Raw genomic sequence first — 24,021 nt, 5'->3', positions numbered from 1 at the left:
TGGTTGGGCGACTACCTTCGGCGTGGGTCATGATCCTGGAGTCCCGGGATCGAGTCCCGCATTGGGCTCTCTGCTTGGTGAGGAGCCTGCTTCTCCCTCCAACCCTCCCCCCTCTCATGTACTCCCTCTCTCTCTCTCATTAAAAAAAAAAAAAAAGAATTCAAAGGCAAGTAGTAGCATATTCTTCAAAACCAATTGCTTAAAAATTAGTCTATGGTCCCATGATTCTCTGCCACTTATTTTGGCTTTGATGACTCTAAATCAGTTGAGATTTGTATTGTTTTTCATTTGTATTTTTCAATATAATTGCAAAAGAAAATATATTCATTTATTGAGCAGGGATTTATTGAGATACTTTGATGAGCGAGGCATTTGCTAAGCATTAGGATACAATGGTGAACAAATAGGTCCTGTTCCTATCTTTATGCTATTTATAATCTCCTGGGTCTTAGTCTAAATATCTTAGGGTCTCTGTTATTGACCATGACCCATGGATGGTACCATTTCTGTGCTGCTTTAAGAGTGAAGAATAATATACTCTGGCTTCTCTTCAGAATAAAGCAGAGGTTGAATTTGGACTTCAAAAAGTGTAAATAAGAAATAACACAAGGGACATAAAATAGCTTGATATTGTGGTTTAGTGGTTTAGTTGCTACTTCAGTGGGTAACCTTGGATTGCTGTTGCTACTTCATTGGGTGACCTTGGATAAGTTAACCTTTCTGAATCTGTGTTTCCTCATCTGTAAAATTGTCTAGCTCCTTTGGAGTCTAACCTTCTAGGATTCCATAATTGATATTGTAAATTTGAGGTTCAAGAGCTTCTGAACCAAGTTGCCTTTTTTTTTTTTTTTTGCACTTCTCATCAATCCATCTTAGGTCTTCTTTGCTGTGGCTTTGTCCACTTCTCTCTAACTATCATCCAGTCCAAGCCTTGACTTTCCTGCAATAGCTTCATAACTGACTGTTCCTCCTCTACTCTTGCTCCTTATAACTCGTTCTTCACATGGCAACCAATGTTATCTATTTAAAATGTTAAATTAAATAATCTATCTACTCTGTTGGAAGCTGTGGAAGTGTTTCCCATTATTCTGAGAATAAAGTTTCAATTCCTTATGGTGGCTTATATAGCTCTATATGTTTGGGTGTGTCCCTATTGATTCAGCCTCCTTGTGTTCCATTTTCTTGATCTTGGCAGTGAAGCTTTCTGAGATACTTTCAGACATTCACAGAGAGCGTTCCCCTTCTATTCCAAGGCTATCACACTCTCCCTTCAACTTTGTCCCTCACATTCTACAGCACTCTGTGCAAAAGTCAGTTCTTCAAAGAGATATATATCTCCCTGTTATATATTCTTTCATACTACCCCATACTTCTTTTTCATTGTATCTGTTAGGATAGCATCTATGTTATTAATTGTCTAATTACTTACTTAATTACTTAGTTAATTAGTTATTTAATTTCTGTCACCTTCCCTGGAATGAAAGTTCCATGGGGACAGGCACAGTTTTATTCACCTCCGTATCTTTAGTGCCTGGCAGAAGGATTTGCCTCAGTGTAAATACTCAGTGAATGAAAGAATAGATGTAATAATTGGCTAAAATTTTAGTCTTTACATCAGCTATAAGATTATTTGTATGGGTGAGCATAACATGTATATCAGGAAGTTCTGAGGAAGTGTAGACTTTTATTTCTACGTAGTTATTGATCTCTGCTTTTATAGGGGGCTTCCTCATTGTACCTGATTTGAAACAAATATCCACCAAACTGTGTGTGCGGGATGCTGTGTTGGGTAGTCAGGATCCAAGCCCTGTCTTTGAGCTCACAATCTAGCAGGAGATCAGCCATATGTCCAGATAATAATTATGCAAGGTAGGAAGTAGTTATTGTTACGAGAGAGCCAGCCATATCTAGAGAGGTAGTGACCAAGTGGGTCTTGGAGGATCTGTGTGATTTAACTTTTTGGAAAGGGTTGGGAAAAGGCAGTGTAGAATGAGTCCATAAGCAAATGCTTGTCTCCTACCAGTCCTTGTAAATAAAGCCAAATCTCTAATCAAGAGACTGGAATTAGTTAGATCCATTTTTATTCTACACAACTCTTGACCTTTTAGAATTTATTTTTTTAATTTACTCTTTTATTACATACAGTATAATTCAGCTTTTGGTGTATGGAGTCTGTGAATTTGGGCAAATGCATACAGCAGCATAAAAGCTGCTATACTTAAGATACAAAAAATTTCCATTATGCCCCAAAATTTCTCTCATACTTCTACTGTACAGTCAACCTTCCCTGACCTCAAGCCCCTAGAAATCACTGATTGGTTTTTTTTCCAGTAACTATGCTTTATCCGGAATGTCATTTATTTTATTTTTTAATATTTTATTTATTTATTTGAGAGAGAGAGAACACAAGTGTGTGTGGGGGGGTGCGGGAAGGGCAGAGGGAGAGGTAGAGGGAGGAGCAGACTCCCCTCCAAGCAGGGAGCCTGATGCGGGGCTCGGTCCCAACCCCCTGAGATCATGACCTGAGCCGAAGGCAGATGCTTAACTGACTGAGCCACCCAGGTGCCCTCTGAATGTCATTTATTTTTTTTATTATGTTCAATTAGCCAACAAATAATACATCATTAGTTTTTGATGTAGTGTTCAACAATTCATTGTTGCGTATAACACCCAGTGCTCATTACCACACGTGCCCTCCTTAATATCCATCAGAATGTCATTTAGATGGAATCATATGGTATTAGACTTATTTCGCTTAGCATAATGTATTTGAGATGAGTTCATAATAATTGAGTATATCAGAAGTTCATTTCTGGTCTCTGAGTAGTATCCCATTGTATAGATGTACCACAGTTTGTTTATTCATTCACTAGCTGAAGTTCATTCGGCTGCTTCAAGGTTTTGACAATTATGATTAAGTCTGCTATAAACATGTTATAGGCTTTGTCTGGACATGAGTTTTTATTTTTCTTGGGTAAATATCTAGAGCTAATATTTGTAGGTCATACTGTAAGTGTAACTTACAGTAAGTGTAACACTTAATACGGAAGTGTTAAGCTGTTTTCCAAAGTGATTGTACTTCATTGTGCCTTCCCATCAGCAATGAATGAGAGTTTCAGCTGCTGCATGTCCTCACCAAAACTTGGTATTTTCCATTTTTAAAATATTAGCCATTCTAGTACATATGGAGTAGTATCCTGTTTAATTTTTAATTTGCAACTAATGACTAATGATTTGGGGTATGTTTTATAGGGTTACTTGCTATCTCTATATCTTCTTCGATAAAATATCTATTGAAATTTTTGTCCCTTTTTGAATTGTTTTCTTATTGAATTTTGAGAGTTCTTTATTTAACCTGGATATAAGTCCTTTATTAGATACGTAATTATAAGATATTTTCTTCTGGTCGTGGCTTATCTTTGCTAACCTTTAATTTTTCAAGTAATTTAGAAATCCTGTTCCCAGTCCCATCATCAGATCTAGCACTATTCTCTTCTCTGCTTAGAATGTTTACAGAGCTTTTTGGCTTTTTTAGGCACAGCGGGGCTATGATGATGAAAAGGAGAATTGCCCTGTTAATGAGGAGCCCTTAGGTAGTTGGAAGGAGAATCTAGGCATTGAAACATCTGTAACCATGGGATGGTGTTCTGCATGCCATAAGGGACGTATATAGATAGTGTGCTCGACTACAGAGCACTGCCATTCATTCATTTATTTCTGGCTGTTAAAATACTTTGAGACAGGCTCAAGAGAGAAACAATAAAGGTTCTGGATAATTAAATTTTATTTATTTTAAATTAAAAATAAAACTCTAATAAAGTAGCTGCCCCCTTTATAGCCCCATGTGTTATCAGTGGTGATGACCGGGGTTGGGAGATAGAGAGGAAACAGCAATGCCTTTCTCACCTTGATAAATCACAGCCCTCCACTCCAGCAACTGTAGAGCAAAAGGACCACCTCAAGCGATTAGCTTCACTGCCTCCCCACTCCCTCTTGCCCAGGTTTCGGTAATGGTCTCTTTTGTCTTCATTTGTGGTTTGTACAAGGAAAGACAGGGATAACAAGTAGATAAGAGAAATTCCATTCCTGAATCACGTGGAATTGCACAGGTGTATGACATCAGACAGCCTCAGGGCACAAATATATTTTCCAATGGAGTCCTTACCTCTGCCATAGTTGTAATTAATATGTGTCACTTCATTTTTCCAGGACCACCAGTGACTCCCAGTTGCTACCAAGATAAAATAGGAACCCTTACCCTGTATAACCCTAGTCTCCCACTCTCAGGCTCTGTTCCAATGTCCACACCCTGTAATCCAGCCCCAGCTGACTGACCGGTTCCTCACAGCTCCCGAGCCCTCTACGCCTTTGCTTATGATGTTCCATCAGCCTGGACTCCTCCCCTTGTGTCTGTCAGCACACGTTCTATTCATTTTTCAGGCTTAATTCAGATGTCATCTCTTCTGGGAAGGTTTCATTGAACTTCCCACCTCTCATAATAAGAAATAAGAACACTTCTGCCTCATGACATACTACATCTTTTTTTTCTTTTTAAGCATTTCCTTCATTTTGTTTGCATTGCAATTGTCTGAGCATGCTCTCCAGATAGTGAGATCTTTGAGATGAGAGACCGTGTCTTCCTTGTGTCTTTATCTCCCCAGTGGAAACTGTGCAGTATAAACTGTTGCCTGTAGTAGGTTCTCACCAAGGGATTATTGATTGAAGGACATGCCATAACCCACAGTTCACCTTTCTTTGTGACCCAGACAGAAGAGGTGTCTGAGTGGCTGATAGTTGTAACTGGAAGTGACAGGGTGATCTTATGTGCTACAAGCGAATGCAGTTTTGTTTCCCTATTGGCTCTGATTATGCTGTCCTGTCTAGGATAAGAAAAGGATGATTTGATTTTGAGTAATAAGCAACGCAGCTCTAATTGTGTACCTTAAATGCCTTCCATATTTCTGCTTAAGGTGATTTTCTACCAGCGTGAAATAATCTCCTTCGCAGACAGTTGATGGAGGAGCTGAGTCATGCCTGACTATACTTAATAAGACAGAGGCAGCTAGCCTGAGGGAGCTGCCTTCGAGGACAAGCTGACATTTCTGACTTCTCAGCTTTTTGAAAGTGGGTGTTGTGAGGGAAAGTTGAGCATTGAAGATAGCTTCAGAGTCTCCTGGAAACATGACTAGATAATGACAGTCTAATTCAGACAGATGTGATCTGCCCCATTGCCTCTTGGCTGTGACGTGTGCCTTCTGACGCTGGGAACTGCTAATCGAGGATTTTATGCTTCTCGTTAAAGAGGCCTGGTTTGTTCCACTTTATGTTAACTAGTGCCCACCCACCCACCCCAACTCCACTCTTCTCCCTGAAAAACTGGCTTGATTTTACGATTTTAAGATTCAGGCTAGAAAACACTCTTGATGTACACGTTGATTCTAAACCCATCATACTGTGGAGATGGAAGGGGTTAGAGATCATCTGGTTTTATCTTATACATGAAAAAGCTGAATTCAAGAAAAGGGAATTTACTTGGCCACAGTCAGGGTTCAATTTTAGACTCCGGAATGAGGCAGATCTGTGTCAGAATCCTCTCTCACGTACTTCCTATGGTTTAGAGATAAGCTGAAGCATATTAAAAATTTTAAGAGTTTATTTGAGCAAATATCAATTTGAAGCAGGCAGCAACAAAGTGGAAGTGGTTGGGACCACTCCACCAACTGGAACTGGGGGCAAGATTTTTTTTTAAGATTTTTATTTATTTATTTGAGAGAGAGAGCACTAGAGAGACAGAGCAAGCACAGGTGGGGGGCAGAAGGAGAGGGAGAAGCAGGCTCCCCGCTGGGCAGGGAACCCGATGTGGGGCTCAATCCCAGGACCCGGAGATCATGACCTGAGCCAAAGGCAGACACTTAACCGACTGAGCCACCCAGGCGCCCTGGGAGCAAGACTTTTATAGAGAAGAGGCAGAAGCAAAGCAATAAAATTGCTTGACTACAGCTTGAGCAACTTGCATTAGCTGATATAGTCTAGTTGGCTGTTTGTGATCAGTTTCTTTGCATTTTGATTTGTTGACCTTGAGGCATTACAGACTTAAGCTTTGGTTTGCTTAGGAAGGCTGCTAAGGCATTAAAATCACCTCAGTCTAATGGCCTTCTTGTTTAATTAATTTAACTCTGTGCAATCATGTGGATATTCTTTCGCTTACCTAAGACTCACGCTCCTCATTTATTAAACGGAGGCGATAATAAAACTATCTGAAAGAGTGGTTATGGGAATTGAAAGAGATCATAAGTACATCACTTAATACCTGACATATGGGAAGCATTCACTCTTAGGTGGTGGTGGTGGTACTTATAATAATAATAATGGTGGTCACTCTGATGGAGTTAGGACAAGAAATAAGGTCTACCGACCCTATGTTGTTATTCTCTATGGAGAATACTGCAAAGTGTTCCTGAGGTACAAATATTTAGTGTCAAGGAAGTTTAAAGGTATCTGGCTGAAATTGCATCCCTATATTCAAAGAGAAGCTCAGCAGCTAGTTTGGTATAAGACAGAAGGAAAGAACATGGTTTGAGATGTTGGTTAACATAAAGAATCAATGTGAGTGGGAAGAATTGAGGGAAGAGATTATATATAAAGTCTCTAAACTGGAAACCAAAGGACTGAGCATGATACCAGAGAGCCTGAGAGGGTTAATGGAGAAAGGACTGGCTCTGGGAGGGTTACTGGTTCTGGAATCAGAAATCTCTGCTGCCCACTAGCACTGTGACTTTCCCAAATCATTCCTGAGCCTCTCTTTGAGCCAAACTCCAAAATGGGGCAACAATGCCTCCTTCTGTGATCAAAGAACATCATGTGTCTGAAACTGCCAGGTAAAATTTAAGTTATTATGGATCCTGTTAACAGTTATGGATTTGTAATCTTGGATGAGATATGGTAGGGGGAACAAGGCAATGATTCTTAAGTGATGAGTTTGGAACATTTTCCTGCCTCTAAGAGTATGGAAACAACAAGCTGTGTTTCTAATCAATGACCTTCATTATCAATCTCTCCATGAGGCAGGGAAATGTAGCATTGGGAGGCTGGAAATGCCTACAGATGAGCTTTCTGGACTGGACAGTTTTGCCTGGGGATTTATACCTGGATAAACACATACCCCCAGAGATATATAGACCTGGACAGCTTCACTTGTACCATGAAGCTCCTAACAGGCCTCGTGGCAATGACAACAGACCCTTTTCCTGATCTTGCACCAATTTCTCTTACTGTCATTTCATTTTTCTACTTTAGAGTAATTACTTTGCTTTTTTTTTCAGTGGCAGACCATTGGTGCATAGACCCTGGTGAGTGTGTATAGAGAGGGAACTGTGTGCCCTGAGGAAGAGGACTCACGATTGGAAGGATAGTATAGAAGACACTCTACATTTTTATTTTCTTAGAGTTAAACTGCTTTTACTTCATATATGGAAAGTTCCTCCTCCTGTTTGGCTTCCTAAGTTGTAAGAGCTCTGGAGTTTAGAAAAGTTGATTTGTAGTTTCCCCTTTCTCTTCAGCGCTACATATAGTAGAGGCAAATGTCCTCAACCTTAAGACTATGGTGAGTCAAGAGGCTGAATGTATTGTCATAGCGTTGTATGGGGGACAGATGGTGGCTACACTTATGGTGAGCAGAACATAATGTACGCAGTGGTTTAATCACTGATGTACACCTGAAACAAATGTAACATTGTGTGTCACCTATACTTAAAAACAAACAACCAGAATGTAAATATAGGTATAAAAATTCTACCTCTGACATACTGGGGAAAAAGCAAAAGCAAAGACTGATTAGTGTCAGTGTAGTGAAACTCTCTTTCATAGTTGGTTTTATAGGCAAAAGTTACATGTGATATGGGGCAAATAACTAGGAATCTGGAAGGTTTCATCCTGCCTCTGCTACTAACCAGTCTTTCCCTCAGGCATTCCTTCACCCCTCTGGGCTCAGAGCCTAATCTGTATAATGTGGCATGTCGCTGGGTGATTCAGAAGGCCTTCTTCCAGTTACAACATGTAGCAGTTTTCTAAGATGCAAAGGGGATTATAGGTGACTTAAATATTTAGAAATGTGGACCATGATTGTATCTTGGCATTTGTCTTCCCAAGATCTGTTTCCTCCCCTTGGGAGCTGACACTGTTCTCTAGCTGAGGGGCCACTGAAAACCCAGCCACTCAGAACTCCACCCTTGTGAATTCTTCCAGCCACCCCCTCATCATTCACGGCCAGACGTCTCCCCAAACCCCATGGCTTACGCTCTCAGCTTCTGATGTTTGCTTCCCCCGATTTTCTCTCAGAATCTTTTGTCTTCTGCTTGTCACTACCAGCCTTCAAGAAAAATCTATATGCTTGACACATTATTAAAATTGAATGAGACTGCACTGGCATCTCACAGGGGATGCCTCTCTTAAATTCAGTGGCAGGATTGTAGCCTGTGTCTCTTCCTGGCAGGTGATGAAGATCTCAAATGCCCTTTTACTCCAGGCAATTTCCTGAGGCTTGCTGGGGAGGTTACTGGCAAGGCTCACAAGATTCTCTTTCCTTTGGCTTTGTAGTCGTGTGTAGAATATGGCTGCAAGTCTTGAGGCGGAACAACCGTATAGCTCCTAACTGAGTACATCCCTTGATGTACTTTCACCGAACAAGCCTCCCTGAACCTCCAGTTGAGAAGTCAGATGTGGGGATGGAGGGCACAAAGACCCATTGAGTACCTAGAGGGCTTTACATTTCCATCACGCCATTGAGTGGAAAAGTGATTGCTCAAGCTATCTTTGCTAATTAAGAAGTCAGTCCATGCTTTGCCTGCCTTCTACATTTTGGGACTCAAATCTTAATTTTGTGTTTTCTGTCCCTGGCCGGTAAAATGCAATAAAAACTCATAAACATATACACAAAATAATTCATTTCCCCTGCTATCTTTCTAGGTCTTAATTCCCTCATCGGTAAAAATCAACATAATAGCTGTAGCTAAAATTTATTAACTTCATACAGTGCACCCAAGCATGTGGTATTTTTGTGTATGATCTTTTTAACCCCTGTCAACAATCCTATGTGGTAGGTACTTTCATTGGCTTTGTTTTTGCTTCCTGCACTATTACATATGAGGAAACAGGTTCGTTCTTTCCAGGTGCCAAAGTATGGTCCACATTACCACATACTTTGCTTTCAGCCTCAAAGACAAGATCCACATATTAGCATCTTTACCTGTAGAATGAGAGGGAGGAAAAGAATAATTGTGTGGCTTGATCATACAGAATGCACGCAAAGTTATCTTCTATGGCCCACCGTTAATGTGATAAGTTCTGATATTCTGAGGTTTGGATTTTTTTTTGTTTTTTTGTGTTTTTTTTTTTTTTTTTTTTTTTTTGCCTATTTCATCCTCTGTTTTGAAGGGGAATATAATATGGTACTATGTACATTCCCGATACCAACTGGGAAAGTTTCTGCAGATATGTATTTGGATGATGTAATAGAAAGGACATGACATTTGGATCGAAAAGAAGTGGTTCTTTGCTTGCCACTCATGAGCTCAACATCATTTATCAAGTTAGCTCTCTGGGCTTAGTTGCCCCCTTTGTAAAATGAAAGGGTTGTTTCAAAATGTTTTTAAAATTGCCTTGTAGTCTAATGCCCTTAAACACTTTGTTAGAGGTAAGCCCCCTAGGTTAAATGTTAACAACATTTATTGGGCCACTTTCAGTTCGAAATTGGCCACACTCAGTTTGGAATTAAGAGAGGAATGTAATATTACTAATGGTGAGGACCACTGAACAGCTCTTGCTAAATACTTTAAAAGTACTGTCTCATTTAATCTTCGAATCAGCCTTCTTTGACACATGGGAACATTTAATTTACTTGCGTGTGCTCACGTGGGTAGGAAGTGACAGGACAAGGGTTTGAACTGGGATTGTCAGACTCCAGAGACTAGCTACTGTGTACACCATCGGGAAAGTCGTTTCAGGATATAAGAGGCTTGGTTTGGTCCCTCCGCATCTCTATCCTAGATTGTTGGCCCATGTCTCAGACCTGTTTTTATTCTCTCTTAGCTTCATTCACTCCTCTGTGGTATGGTGCATTACCAGCTATTCTACCGCCCCTGGGGGCTACGACCAGATCTAAGACCTGTATGTTCCGAGATTCTATGATAAAGTGTGAAATACCTTTACTTCCAATGCTGATGATCTATTTCTTGAATGGAAATCTGAAGGCAGAGCCCATGTTTATAGCCTCTAGCCCTCATCGGACCCTGAATAAATATTATGTAATAATGAAACTAGAGAGTGAAAGGCTGCTTGATTATTATATGAGAATAGTAATTGGATCTTTACATCTTAATCATGGATTAGAAAAGATTGCTTGGGGGGTGCATAAAAACCAGCTAATGACTGCTTAGAGTTTCCCCAGTGTACTGTGCCACACTTGACATAAGCCAGTTTATTTGTTGTCACAACAGCCCTGCAAAGAAAATCATTGCCTTCAGCTGCACGAGGATGCTCATTACAGTGATTTTTTTTCTAAGAAAATAATGGCACCATGGTACAGAGGCCGCACACCCAGAATCCATTCTTTAGCCTGCTAACCCCTGCTGCAACTTTGATGAGAGAAACAGAGCCATTTGTAGGTGGCTATTAGATGATGCTATTCCATGTTCTTCCTCATTGTGCACAGCAGCAGGAAGGGGGGCTTCTGGACCCTCCGTGGACATTAACACATGATGATTAAGGGTCCTTTTGTCGGAGCTCTGAAAACCGGCTGTGGACTGACTTCATGGAGACAAGAACGAGCCTACAGACCTTCAGCAGCTCCTCTAGACCCAGGGACTGGAAAACTCTCTGGAGACCCCAGGGTTTTTCCTCTGGTCCTCTGCCATGAGGGAAACTTTGAGGAACGTGGCACTCATGTTCACAAACTCAGAGAAGAACCTCCACATGACAGATTGCGTGAAAACTAAACTGTTCAGAGCTCGGGTGTACTCGTCCTGCAATGATAATTTGGTTCATTCATCCTTTAGATAATTTGATTCTGTACCTTTAAGTATCACCTACAATGGTGTATGTTCTGAATTTAAACTTCATAGATTGGGTTGTTTTCATCTGTGAGGGTTCTTTTCCTTTTTTTTTTTTACCTCTTCCTTTTCATTATTTTCTTTGTTTTCATGTTTGCCTGGTAATTATTTTCTCCACATTTTTTTTTAAACAGGCCAGGCCCACCCCTTTTAATTGATATAAAATAGCAGTCTTTAGGTCAGTGTAAAGATGAACGTCCAGTGCTGCGGGGAGGAGTGGCACAGGGGATAAAACTTGTTCTAGAAACAAACTCTAATGACACCTGCAAAATTGAAGCTGTAGCTTGTGCAACCCCACCCCCGGCCCCCATCAACCAGCTTTCTGAATTTGGCCATTCTTTCCTTATCTGGCAAATCTTATCATCTGCTCAGGGCTATTTCTTATTTTCTTCAAATTACCCAATCAAGAAAACTCCCTTTTTTTTTTGGTGGGAGTAAGGTATGTCTAATTATCTGGTCCAGGAAAACCATCTGCCGAGTTATTAGCGCAGTGTTGTTGAACAGCACAAGCAACGTGAGGATGTCTGATGGATGCTCATGGCCACTCCATTTCTTCCTCCCCCACCCCTAACTTCTCTCTCTTCTTTTCACCACTTAGTTGACAACCACAGAACTTCAGAAACATTTTCTAGACTTTTGCTTGAGTAGCTCTCCCTTGAATAAAAAATATCTGTTTTAACAGTATTTTTTCTACTTACATCCTACTCCAGGAAATGTAGTTTGTAGATTAAAAAAAAAACAACAAAAACAAAAACAAAACTGGTTGCTTACTATAGAATATTGCTAGAAAACTATCCTGGTGGGGTGCCTGGGTGGCTCAGTCATTAAGCGTCTGCCTTCGGCTCAGGTCATGATCTCAGGGTCCTGGGATCGAGCCCCGCCTCGGGCTCCCTGCTCAGCGGGGGAGCCTGCTTCTCCCTCTCCCACTCCCCCTGCCTGGGCTCTCTCTCTCGATGTGTCTCACTCTGTCAAATAAATAAATAAAATCTTTAAAAAACAAACAAACAAAAAAACTATCCTGGTATTTTTAAATATTTTTTCCATTGAGGAACAAAAAAAGAATATATGTTTTAAATGTAATTAATCAAAGAGACAGATTTATAGGGTGGAGATAACCTCACAAATTGTTCAACCACCTGCTGACTTGAACCGATGAAATAAGACATTGTTATCCTTTGGGTATGATGACTAGCTGTGAGTAAGGAGATGCAAAATAGCAGTGGTTTAAACTAATACATAGCCAATGTTAATGGGCTTAGGAATAACCTGAGGATCTTGTTAAGGTGTAGGTTCTGTTTCGGGTAGTCTGGGTGGTGCAGAAGATCTGAAGTTCTGACAAGCTGTCAAGACTCTGATGATGCTGGTGGGTTGTGGATGACACTCGGAATAGCAAGGATATACAAAGGTTTATTTCTCATGTAAAATCTACCGCTAGAAAGCTCAGGGCTGGTAAGGCAGTGCCTTATGTTACTCCTTTCACTTTCCCATTCCACCATTTTTTGGGTGTGGCCTTCGTTCTCATGGTCCATGATGTAGCATCCATGTTCCAAGCAGCAGGATGGGAGAAATGGGATGGTGGCAGGAGCATAGGAAACATAGGAACATATCAGCACCTCTCAAGAATGGTTTTTAGAATCTACCACATGAAATCTCAAACATATTCCATTCATCAGAACTTTGTCACCTGAGCACTTACCAGTGACAGAAAAGCTTGGGAAATGTAACCTTTATTCTGAATGGCAATGTGCCCAGATGAAAATTCCCATACTTTTGAAGAAAGGGAGTTTGTGGATATGGTAAATGGGACACGTCTAGCAGTCTCTTGCATAGACGGGAGTGAGGAAAGTGTTTTCCATAGAAAATGGCAGTCCACAGATTAATTGTAGGTCATATGTGCAGCCCTTTACAGTTGCTATGTATAGTACTTTATGTCTTAGGCTCATTCAGTTTTCATAACTACTCTACAGAGTAGAGTACATTCAAGTAAATCCAAGTCTGAACTTGAATTTCTGGTTTGGGAAGCTGAGGTTCATAATGGCTGAGGGACTTACCCTGACTACCTTCTTTAAAATTGCATGCTCCTCCCTCTTCCCTCTTCCCCCTCCTCATTCCTGATCCCTCTTTACCGGGTTTTATGTGTTTCTTTGTTCTATTGACTTAGCTACCTGTATACTCTATACGTTTCTTATTTAGTGTGTCAACTGTTTATTGTCAGTCTCCCCGTGTTAAGAAGGTGAGCTCCATGCGACCTTTGTTTTGTTCCCACGTGCATCCTGAGCATCTGCTTTAGCATTTGCCACAGGACAGGATGCTCAGTATGTAGTTTTTAAATGAATTATTAAAGCCAGAAGGTTTGAACTCAAAGCCTGCCTTTGAATCGTGTCTGTTACCCTCCACCGTACTGCTCTGTGCTCTGTGCCACATGCCTCTTCTGTCAGGGCTCCTGCTAGTGTTTCAGTGTCTGGCACCCCTATATCTTGCCTCGGAAACTCACCCACACTTAACTCATTGACTTACTCTTTGTCATCATGTCACTCATGCAACATTGCTCACGCCTTGGATTCTCCCTGGATCACCGTCCCAGGCTCAGATTTCCCGAGAAGCCATGCATACCTCTAGAAAAACAAAATTAAGCAAAACTGTAAGAATGGATTGTAAAACCAGCCTTTCCATTATACTTTGTCTCTGCCCTCAGGCCTAGGTAAGATTCCTAGAATGTACCAATGGGACAGTTTTTAAAGCCCACTGAGTTCCGGTTGAAGTTGTAAAAAAGGGACTGTTTCTGATCACAATCCAATCTCAGGACTAGCATTGCCATCCCCTATCTAACATAATATAATATAATATAATATAATATAATATAATATAATATAATATAATATAATCATATAATAGCTGTTCTCCTACCTAGAAGCCTGTTATAATAGTTGGCTCATTCCGCCAGGTATTTTCATTTGGTCTTCCTTTTTTCCAAGATTGTCAACTTCTTGATGGGTGAGGACGTACTCAGATTTATTATGCGAACTTAGCCTAATGTGTACTGAGCTCCTTTCATTCTACAGGGCCCTTTAGTCCTCATTCAACCCTACAAGGTGGGCATGGGACACATGCAGAAAGTGAGTCTGAGAGGGGAAGCATTTTGTCCAAGGTGATATGTCAGATAAGGGGCACATGGCAAATAATTACTTATGGGACTTAATTCCAATAGTTAAATTCCTTCCTCTTTCTTTCCTGTACCTGAGCTTCCTGAGTTTTTAAGTCTACATGTCTCTCTGCCCCAGCACCCAGCACAGTGCCTTGCTCACAGCAGGCTCTGAGTGAATATTTAATAAATACAAATACATGAATAGCTTTCCTGTGGGAAATATCTTGCTTTGAATGTGTGAGCGTAGACTGGGGACAAGCATCCGAGATCTATGTTCAGGCAGCTTTTATTTGTGCTACTACTCAGGCAAAAGTAAGTCAATTAATCTCTCTGTCTCCGTTTCCTGGCATGTAATGTGGGAATGGGCATGAAAGCCCAAGAGGGTGTTGTGAGATTAATTAGTTAAAATGTATACCCTGCTATATAAATGCTAATTGCTGTCAGGAGCGTGGGTTGGATTTTCCAGTGACTTGGCTTTGGGAGGCTTTGCACATTCCATTGGTTCTCGATGCCACCAAGCCTCAGCCTTAAGAAATCCTTTCGCTGAGGAAAACGATGACTTTGTGGCTCCCCATGTTGAGGGCCAATTTAGAGAGGACTTCCACTGTGGAGTCAACTGGGTAAGAAGGGACATTCTACACAAAAAGTAATTCTCTGTGCCAATAATTTGCTAAATTCCCTTTGCTGGTATTAGAGACAAATCTATTTGCATAACAGCCTTTTCCCCAGTCTTTTCTTCGGCTGGTGCCTGCCGTGAATCATATAATTAATTTGGTATTACATGACACTCCAGCCTGTTGCCATAGATTTTATTTTTATTTGTTCATTGAATAATTTAAAAGGCTCTGACAAGTGGCTGGCTGGCAAGGGAAACTTAAAAACTCACAGAACAAATTTCAAATGGGAAAATAACCCAAAGAAAAAGCTCAATAATAATACCTTTTTTTGGCTAATGTTTAGGAATACCGATATGTGTGTTTTCAGTCCCTAATGTAATGGAGGCTGATTCGCTTTATAGATATGTTTATTTGGCCCATGGAACATTCTGTAAGGGAGATACCTAGCAGGTGTAATGATCTCTTCTCCACTTTAAGATGAATCACATTATTGATTGAAAAGATTAAGTCTCAGGAATCAGCCCCAAATCTTGGTGATTGATCTGTATTTGAATTTTAGTATGTAAGGGCCTTTAACAAATGCTATTTTAAAATGTGTCTGCACTTGATTTATTGAGTTATGTTACAAAAGGAAAATCCTGCCTTCTTTTAGTAGTCAAGACAGGTGAAGCTAGTCATTGTAACAACATGTCCCCCAAATCTCAGTGATTTAACACAATAGAAGTTGATTTTTCACTCAACCACAGCCCCCTGAGAGAGCAATGGAATCTCTGTGGAGCTCTGCTCCAAGCAGTGACAGGGATCCTGGCTTCTTCCATCTTGTGAGGTTACCTTATTCAAACTTTTCTGGCCCTCAGGCTCTCCATATGAGGACAGGAGAAAGCGTCAGAGATTATGTTGGGAGTTTCAAGATGAACCATTTCTGGCCTCATTCATTGGCCAGAAACAAATCAAATAGCTCCAGTTCAGGTGCTAAGGATATCTATGTAGTCCCCAGCCAGGGTTCATGAATACCTACCTAGTGTCTGCCACATCTACCCTTGTGGTCACCAAAGTTCCATTTGGTGGGATGTCCCAGCAGCTCTCTGTTGTCTCCCTTTCCACACTGTGCATTCTCCTACTTTTACACAAGAAAAATTGACCTGTCACTTGTCATCTATCTTACTATTAATCATGCCCAGGACTGTAAAGACCTCCAGGGACCAAACAAAGTGACAATTTGCAATATTGGTGTCAGGAAGTCTCCTTTAATCAAAGTACCATTAGCCCTCAGAAGGGCTTTCTCTTTCTCTCCAGTTTTCCAGTGTTCCTGTTAAGGGAGTCATGGCGTGAGACTGCTGTCTACTGGCCCAAGTTGGGGCGATCTGAATTGAGATATATTAGAGAGTAGGGTTGCAGGAAGGACGATCATTTTCATTTAATCGCTTTGCCTCTGCCGTCATCCAGATTTGGACAAATGGTGCAGAGCTCTTGAGAGAGGTGCCTTTAGGCACAGCATAAAGAATATTTTTATGCAATGCAGAAGGCGGTAGCATCTTTGTCATTCAGATAACAAACAATATGGTGAAGTTCCAGACACTGTCAGCTGCCCAACTGCCTGTCGTTCTCTTTCTCTTTTAAACTATCACCTTGTGATTCAACAGTGAAATGACTGCTGTGCCAAAGCATATTGATACAAAATTAAAAAATGAAATCAAGGCTTTTTTTTCCTAACAGAGAGTAAATATGATCAGGGTGGTTAAACACTGAGAATGGCTTTGCCAATTGTGTTGCATGATAGATATGCCCTCCCTCCCTTACTGCCTTCCTTTTTTTTTTTCTTAATTATTATTTTAATGATGTTCAAAGGAAATCATTCACGGAGATTTTTTTTAAGGCCAATGTATTAAAAGGCTTATACAAAAAAAAACTACTCTTTCTTAACTTTCCTCACATCCGTTAGCTCTCTTCTTCAGAAGCCACCACTTTTAAGTATTTTATGTATTTATTCTGGCATTTCCTATCTATATTTTGCTAATCAATTTGTGTATATTGCTATTTTTCATTTAGTCAACCCTGGGCTTTATATTGTTCACTTTTTAATTATGTTAAATGAGATTTTTTTTTTCTCTCTTAAATAGCCATCCCCTCTCCTTAACTTACCTTTTCCTCTCTATCTACTAATACAATATTTGGTTAAATCAATAATCAATTAATATGCCTTCACATATTAATGAACTGTGATTATGTTGACTTTCTTATTTTTGGAAGTTATTAATTTCCTTGCCTTCATGTGCTTACTTTAATTTGGACCTTTTGGGTAACTGTTTTCATACTTTACAATTGCCTTTTAGCATAATTTTCCACAGTGCTAATTTCATCAGATAATTCATTAGTTACAATCATCATTTTTTTAACTGGAGATTTCCATTACCTTCTATTTACACTTGTTCACCCTAAACCCTGCTGCATAGCTGTTAGCCTGAGATCTCTTTCATTGTTATTCTGCGGATTTCCTTCCCCTCTCTCTTGAACTGGATCCCCTCTTCTTCGATCCCATAATTTGCTTATTTTCCCCCTCTCATTTTGGTAACAAGTCCCTCAGAAGCCTCCTGATAAAGAGCATATGGGAAGGAAAATTACTGAGTCTTGATGTGTCTGAAAATGCCGCCTTCACACTTGATTGTTTCCTTGGGTTTAGATTCAAGATTGGAAATAATTTCCCTTCACCTATATTGCTTCATTATTTTTTTATTATGTTATGTTAATCACCATACATTACATCATTAGTTTTTGATGTAGTGTTCCATGATTCATTGTTTGTGTATAACACCCAGTGCTCCATGCAGAACGTGCCCTCTTTAATACCCATCACCAGGCTAACCCATCCCCCCACCCCCTCCCCTCTAGAACCCTCAGTTTGTTTCTCAGAGTCCATCGTCTCTCATGGTTCATCTCCCCCTCCTATTTCCCCCGCTTCATTTTTCCCTTCCTGCAAATAATACATTATATGTTAAAAAAAAAGAAGAAAGCTTCATTATTTTCTAGCTTCTAGTCTTGTTTTTTGAAATTTCCACAGCCATTCCAATTCCTGTCTTTTGTATGTGATCATTTTTTATCTCCTTTCTTACTCTTTGGTAGTTTTTAAACTCTTCTCTTTTTCCACAATTTTAGAAAATATTTTTGTGGGGTAAGTCTGTTTTCATCAACTTATTTAATTGATGGTTCTCTTCTGTTTTGTTTTGTTTTTTTTCTTCTTTTGCTGTATGTCATCAAGGGACCCAAGCTAAAGGAGGCTTAGTCTCTGTCCTTTTCTATTTGCCGGGGCAGAAGAAAATGGAGCATGATAAAATATGCTCTAGCCCTTAAGATAATCAACACAAGTGACACTCACTACATCATATTGACCAAACTCGGTAACATGGCCCTTCCTCCAGAGGGGCGGAAAAGCAGATTCGTACAATATGCCTAGGAAGAGAACCCAGAGATATTGGGCTAATGGCAATGGTGATTCCTTATCTTGGGGTTGGCAGTTACTTCTGGGTCTTCCCAGTATTCTGAAATGCACATAGGTGTGCTCCCCAGCTTTTCCCTGCTGGTTTAGGATTTACCTATTTAAATGGGCTGAACTGGTTACAGCTTGTCCATTTTGATGTTGTTACTATCTTTTCTCCTATTTTTGCTCTTACTTGGGGTTATGTCTTGAAAAAATTATTTTAGTTTTAGTGAAGTTTCAGAAAGGAGTGAAAATGGTTGTATATATTCAGTCTGGCATATACATCTGGAAAAACTGTGGTTGTAATTTCCTATAAACTGAATGAGCTGATTCTGCAACTTTGTAGCTTTAATGAAAATGTATTTGAAGAATCTGGTAAGATAGATGTTTTATTAAAAAAATACTATCATGTTTGTGTTGGTGTGAACAACATTTTGATCTTCCCAATTCTTTCTTTGTATATTGGATTTTAAAAGCTGTTTCTTATTAAAAGCATAGCAATTATAAATAATAGTAATTTGCTGAGACTTGGAAAAGCCAGTTTGTTAAATTTCTCAGAGATCTATTACTTACCTAGGGATTTATTGCTGACAAATCCTTCTGCAAGTCATAAAGCTTCAAATTCTTTGCTTTTATCAAAATTAAAGTAACCACAAATTTAGTTGTTCTCTCAATTATCTGCTGCCACAAAAACATTGCCTTAATAAGCAACCATAAAGTTTAGTGACATACTTCATTTTATTTATTACATATATAGTTTTGCTCCTGAGTCTATGATGTAGATATCTTTGCCTGGGTATCTTCGCCTGGGCAGATCTAGCCCCCAAATCAGGAGACCTGGGAAGAACTGAGAGTCTTGGAGGGTTGTCTTTTCAGTTATAATTTTCCCCTCAGAACCTCGTCTGTCTTCAGAGGGTGAAAGAGCACATGACTGCGTTTTCAGGTGAGATTCTCCCCCATACATTATAGGGTACGACAGGATCAAGTTATCAGATCAAATCATTATCCAAGAGGTAATGAAAAGATGATAAAGGAAGGTGGAGAAGTCATTTCTTCATGCCACAGGTGCCTACGCCCATGCTATTATTACAGAGAGGCTACTGAACATAGCCAGACAAGGGGGTTTCTGGAAAAAATTGGGTGTCCTGAGGTGTGTTTTCTCCAGGCCTTTAACATGAGATGTCTCACTGGCTTCATCTTTTCTTTTTGGTCATTCCAGAACGCTGTGATGATTGGGGACTTGATACCATGAGGCAGATCCAAGTGTTTGAAGATGAGCCAGCTCGCATCAAGTGCCCACTCTTTGAACACTTCTTGAAATACAACTACAGCACAGCCCACTCGGCGGGCCTTACTCTGATCTGGTATTGGACGAGGCAGGACCGGGACCTGGAGGAGCCGATTAACTTCCGCCTCCCTGACAACCGCATCAGTAAGGAGAAAGACGTGCTCTGGTTCCGACCCACCCTCCTCAATGACACGGGCAACTACACCTGCATGTTAAGGTAGCCTGATTCTTGGTGATGACTTTCTCTTTTCCCTTTAGTTCCTGGATGATGCATCAGTGGAAGGGAAGAAAACATCTGGAAAGAGTTACACCTCACCTCAGTAGATTAGCAGAGGTTGCCTAAGAGGTGTGCAGAGAAAAATGGTTGTACTCCTGAGAACTTTCTCCATAAGTGGTTCCTTTTCAAACCCTGGCATATATCATGATTATCTAATGATGGAGCCTTGTTTATTTGTGCCTTTTCCCTGATATTAAAACCTGCCTGCATTTCTGCCCCACCTGAAAGCATGTATTTCCCTACACAATGAGCAGGGTGGAGAGCAGACCCATTCATTTCTGTTATTCTTGGCATCTTTCAAGGCCTTGAGTTCCTTTCTTCCTGACACAGAAGAAAGCCTTAGGATGCCTTATGGAAGAAAGAATATTTGGGAGATATCAAATGTATTTAGAACAATGCCTTTCAAACTTTTTCACCAAAATTCCCCTACAAAGCAAATAAACACCGTATCACTGGGAATCTAAGACTATAATCCAAAGAACCCCACCAATACTGCAAAATTTCTTTCAAATCCACTTTGTTTAATCTTGAAAATTCATGTAGATTTTGCATTTTACTCCATAATATACCTATTCTTCTATTACCATGGATTAATACTGTTTTTGCTCTGAAAAAAAAAAAAACTTAAAAAAACTGAAGCGCCTCTGAAGAATAATCATTTTTGAGGCTTGATCTTTGGCTACTTTTTTTTCCCAAGGTCCCCTTTTAGCTTCCAAGCCTTACTTTGTTTTTTAAATTCCCATCTGGCTTATGGATTATGAGTGTTTTTGTTTTGTTTTTACACAGTTTCCTGCTGTTTAATAGGAGCAGTGGTTTGCTAGGGCTACTAAAACAAAACACCACAGACGGTGGCTTAAATACCAGAAATTTGTGTTCTTGCAGTTCTGGAGGCTAGAATTCCAAGATCAAGGTTTTGGCAGGGTTGGTCTCATTTCTCACTCCTTGGTTTGTGGATGGCCATCTTATTTCCATGTCTTCACATGGTCTCCCCTCTGAATCATCTCTGTCCTATTTCAGATTAGGGCCCACCATTCTCATTTTACCTTAATTACCTCTTTTAAGACTTGTCTCCAAATACGGTCACATTCTGAATTACTGGAGTTTAGGTATTCAACATATGAATTTAGGGGACTCAATTCAGCCCATAACAATAGGGCTGAATGATATAACAATACAACAGCATAGAATGACATAACAATAGATAATTCCACACCATCTTCTGAAATGCCCCTTGTCTCTCATGGTTATGAACTATTCTCTGGTGGAGAAATGTGACTACCTTTTGATATATTTAAGCTGTGTTACGATTAAATGAAAAAGGACCTCTTCTCTGTCACAGAAAGCATTTTCATCACTGTGTCCTTGGGAGTCCCTTGGAACCTCTGAAGGCCCTTTTGAGGTTTTCACCCAACTCTTTAGTTTTATGGGAGTGGACTCTAGACTAAAGTGTGTCTTCCAAAGAGCCCCTTGTCCACTATTTATGTCCCAAGACAGCTTTGTAGGAGAGGTTGGGACAGATTATAGTGGAAAGAGCACTGGATGAAAAGACACAGAAACCAGGCCATTATCCCAGCCCTGACTCTACTCAGCTGGTGACCTTAGGCACATCAGTCTGTGTCTGAGAGCTTTGGCATCTGTATCCACCCAATGAGAAAATCAGCCTAAATGCTCCTTGAGTTCCTTTCCATCTTTGGCAGCTGTTAATCCGTTAACATTCCACAGGTGGACATCAGGAAGTAGCTGGGAAGGCGTCATCAGTAGCTTTCTGGATGACCTTGTTCTCTACTCTGCATTTTAGTGTTTCATTAACTCTATTTCTGTTTCCTACTTGTCTAGAGCTCTTCCTCAAACTTTTCTAACCTTCTTTTACATTACGGGAGCAGCGTGGCTGTTAAGGCCTGAGTATTCCTTTAATGTGATTTATCAATTTCCAAATGGCCATCTCTTCAGTTTACCTGTCGGCCTATCTTCTATGTCCCTAAAGAAAATCTAGAAGTCAACTTGTCTGGTGGGGACACCAGAAGCTTCCCACAGCCCTGAAGCAGTTCCTAAGTGGAGAATGACCTTAAGCTGAACCGTGTAGAATCAGAGGCCTGATGTCTTTAAGGCCATAAATTAAGAGTCATCCTCCAGGACTGTACCACTTGTATTCTTGCTTTAATACCCCTCTGAGGATAACATTCAGATTTTACCTTTGAAGCCAGAAAAATCAGTCCCACCACTGTTCATTATTTTTTTTTAAGTCAGAGAATATATCTTATGAAGCTGAAAATTACCCTCTGTATAATTTCCACCTGTAGGATACTTCTTCCACGTGGTAGACCTTTTGCTATTTTTAGGTGGTGATTATAGCTGCCACTCTCCCTTCTCACCTTATTACCATTGTCATAAGTCATCTTTAAACGTCCCCTCTTGGGGAGGGAAATGCATCCCCCCATTTCATTGTATTTAGTCTCAATCAATTAGTTAATGAGTATCTATGTATTTGGCACCTTAATTTTTATTTATTTTATTTTATTTTTTATTTTTTTATTTTTTCTTAAAGATCTTTATTTATTTATTTAACAGAGATAGAGAGCACAAGTAGGCAGAGCGGCAAACAGAGGGAGAGGGAGAAGCAGGCTCTCCGCCGAGCAGGGAGCCTGATGCAGGGCTTGATCCCAGGACCCTGGGATCATGACCTGAGCCGAAGGCAGCTGCTTAACCGAACGAGCTGCCCAGGCGCCCCTATTTTTTTTTAATTTTTTTTAAAGATTTTACTTATGTATTTGACAGAGAGAGACACAGCGAGAGAGGGAACACAAGCAGGGGGAGTGGGAGAGGGAGAAGCAGGCTTACCGCGGAGCAGGGAGCCTGATGCGGGGCTCGATCCCAGGACCCTGGGATCATGACCTGAGCCGAAGGCAGACGCTTAACGACTGAGCCGCCCAGGCACCCCTGTATTTGGCACCTTAAATAGACATCACAAAAAAGGGTAGACAGTGAATGACCCATTTACCCATCACCCTAAGAAATCAGTTATTTTTATTGTCTGTGTTCCCTTATTGTTTTCCTGTGCATAGACATAGATTTTACATACATTCCATTCGTTTAAGAAACATTTAGTTGGTGCCTACTGAAAGTTTAGACACTATACTACATGCAAGGAACAGAAGAAGACACACTTGGTCATGTCCTGTTTGAACTGTATAAATTCAATCAAGGAAATTTTCGAGGTGCTCAGAGAATGAGAGACCTAATTTAGAAATGGGGTGCATGGAGGATGACATGGAAAGCCTCCATGTGGAAGGTGGGCTGATGGGAGGAGAAGAGCCCCGACGCAGACTAAATGACCTGTGTAGACATTCAAACATAAATGCAATTCTCCAGGCATCCTAAAATGTAAATATTTTAGTATACTAACGTAGTGAATTGTGTCTGTTTTTATTTTGTGACGTCAAATTGGTATAGGAAACACCTCCATAACACATTTTTTTAATAGGGAGTTGCTATTTTATTTATTTATTTATTATTCTTTTTACTTTTTTTTATTATGTTATGTTAATCACCATACATTATATCATTAGTTTTTTTTTTTTAAAGATTTTATTTATTAGAGAGAGAGAGACAGCAAGAAAGGGAACACAAGCAGGGGGAGTGGGAGAGGGAGATGTGGGCCTCCCACGGAGCAGGGAGCCCGATGCGGGGCTCGATCCCAGGACCCTGGGATCATGGCCTGAGCCGAAGGCAGTCGCTTAACCGACTGAGCCACCCAGGTGCCCCTATATCATTAGTTTTTGATGTAGCGTTCCATGATTCATTATTGGTGTATAACACCCAGTGCTCCATTCAGTACGTGCCCTCTTTAATACCCATCACCAGGCTAACTGCTCCCCCAAACCCCCACCCCTCTAGAACCAGTTTGTTTCTCAGAGTCCATAGTCTCTCATGGTTCGTCTCCCCCTCCGATTTACCCCCCTTCATTATTCCCTTCTTGCTATCTTCTTTTTTTTTTTTTTTACATATAATGTATTATTTGTTTCAAAGGTACAGATCTGTGATTCAACAGTCTTACACAATTCACAGTGCTCACCATAGCACATACCCTCCGCAATGTCTATCACCCAGCCACCCC

General features: G+C 40.4%; 1 protein-coding gene across 3 annotated transcripts in view; it reads left to right on the top strand.

Annotated features, from left to right (window-relative positions):
- Nucleotides 1–24,021, top strand: part of IL1RAP (interleukin 1 receptor accessory protein) — a 127,517-nt gene that overhangs the window by 61,658 nt on the left and 41,838 nt on the right. For all 3 annotated transcript variants that reach the window (XM_073895626.1, XM_025876733.2, XM_073895620.1), the window contains exon 3: nucleotides 19,562–19,847. In XM_073895626.1, the coding sequence (XP_073751727.1) occupies nucleotides 19,562–19,847 (286 nt within the window). The remainder of the gene's footprint in view (nucleotides 1–19,561; nucleotides 19,848–24,021) is intronic.

Source organism: Callorhinus ursinus, unplaced genomic scaffold (assembly GCF_003265705.2).
Source record: "Callorhinus ursinus isolate GAN/ISIS: 27379988/994484 unplaced genomic scaffold, GSC_fseal_2.0 scaffold1, whole genome shotgun sequence".
In the NCBI taxonomy this organism is placed as follows: Eukaryota; Metazoa; Chordata; class Mammalia; order Carnivora; family Otariidae; genus Callorhinus; species Callorhinus ursinus.
This window is presented reverse-complemented; position numbering and strand designations above follow the sequence as displayed.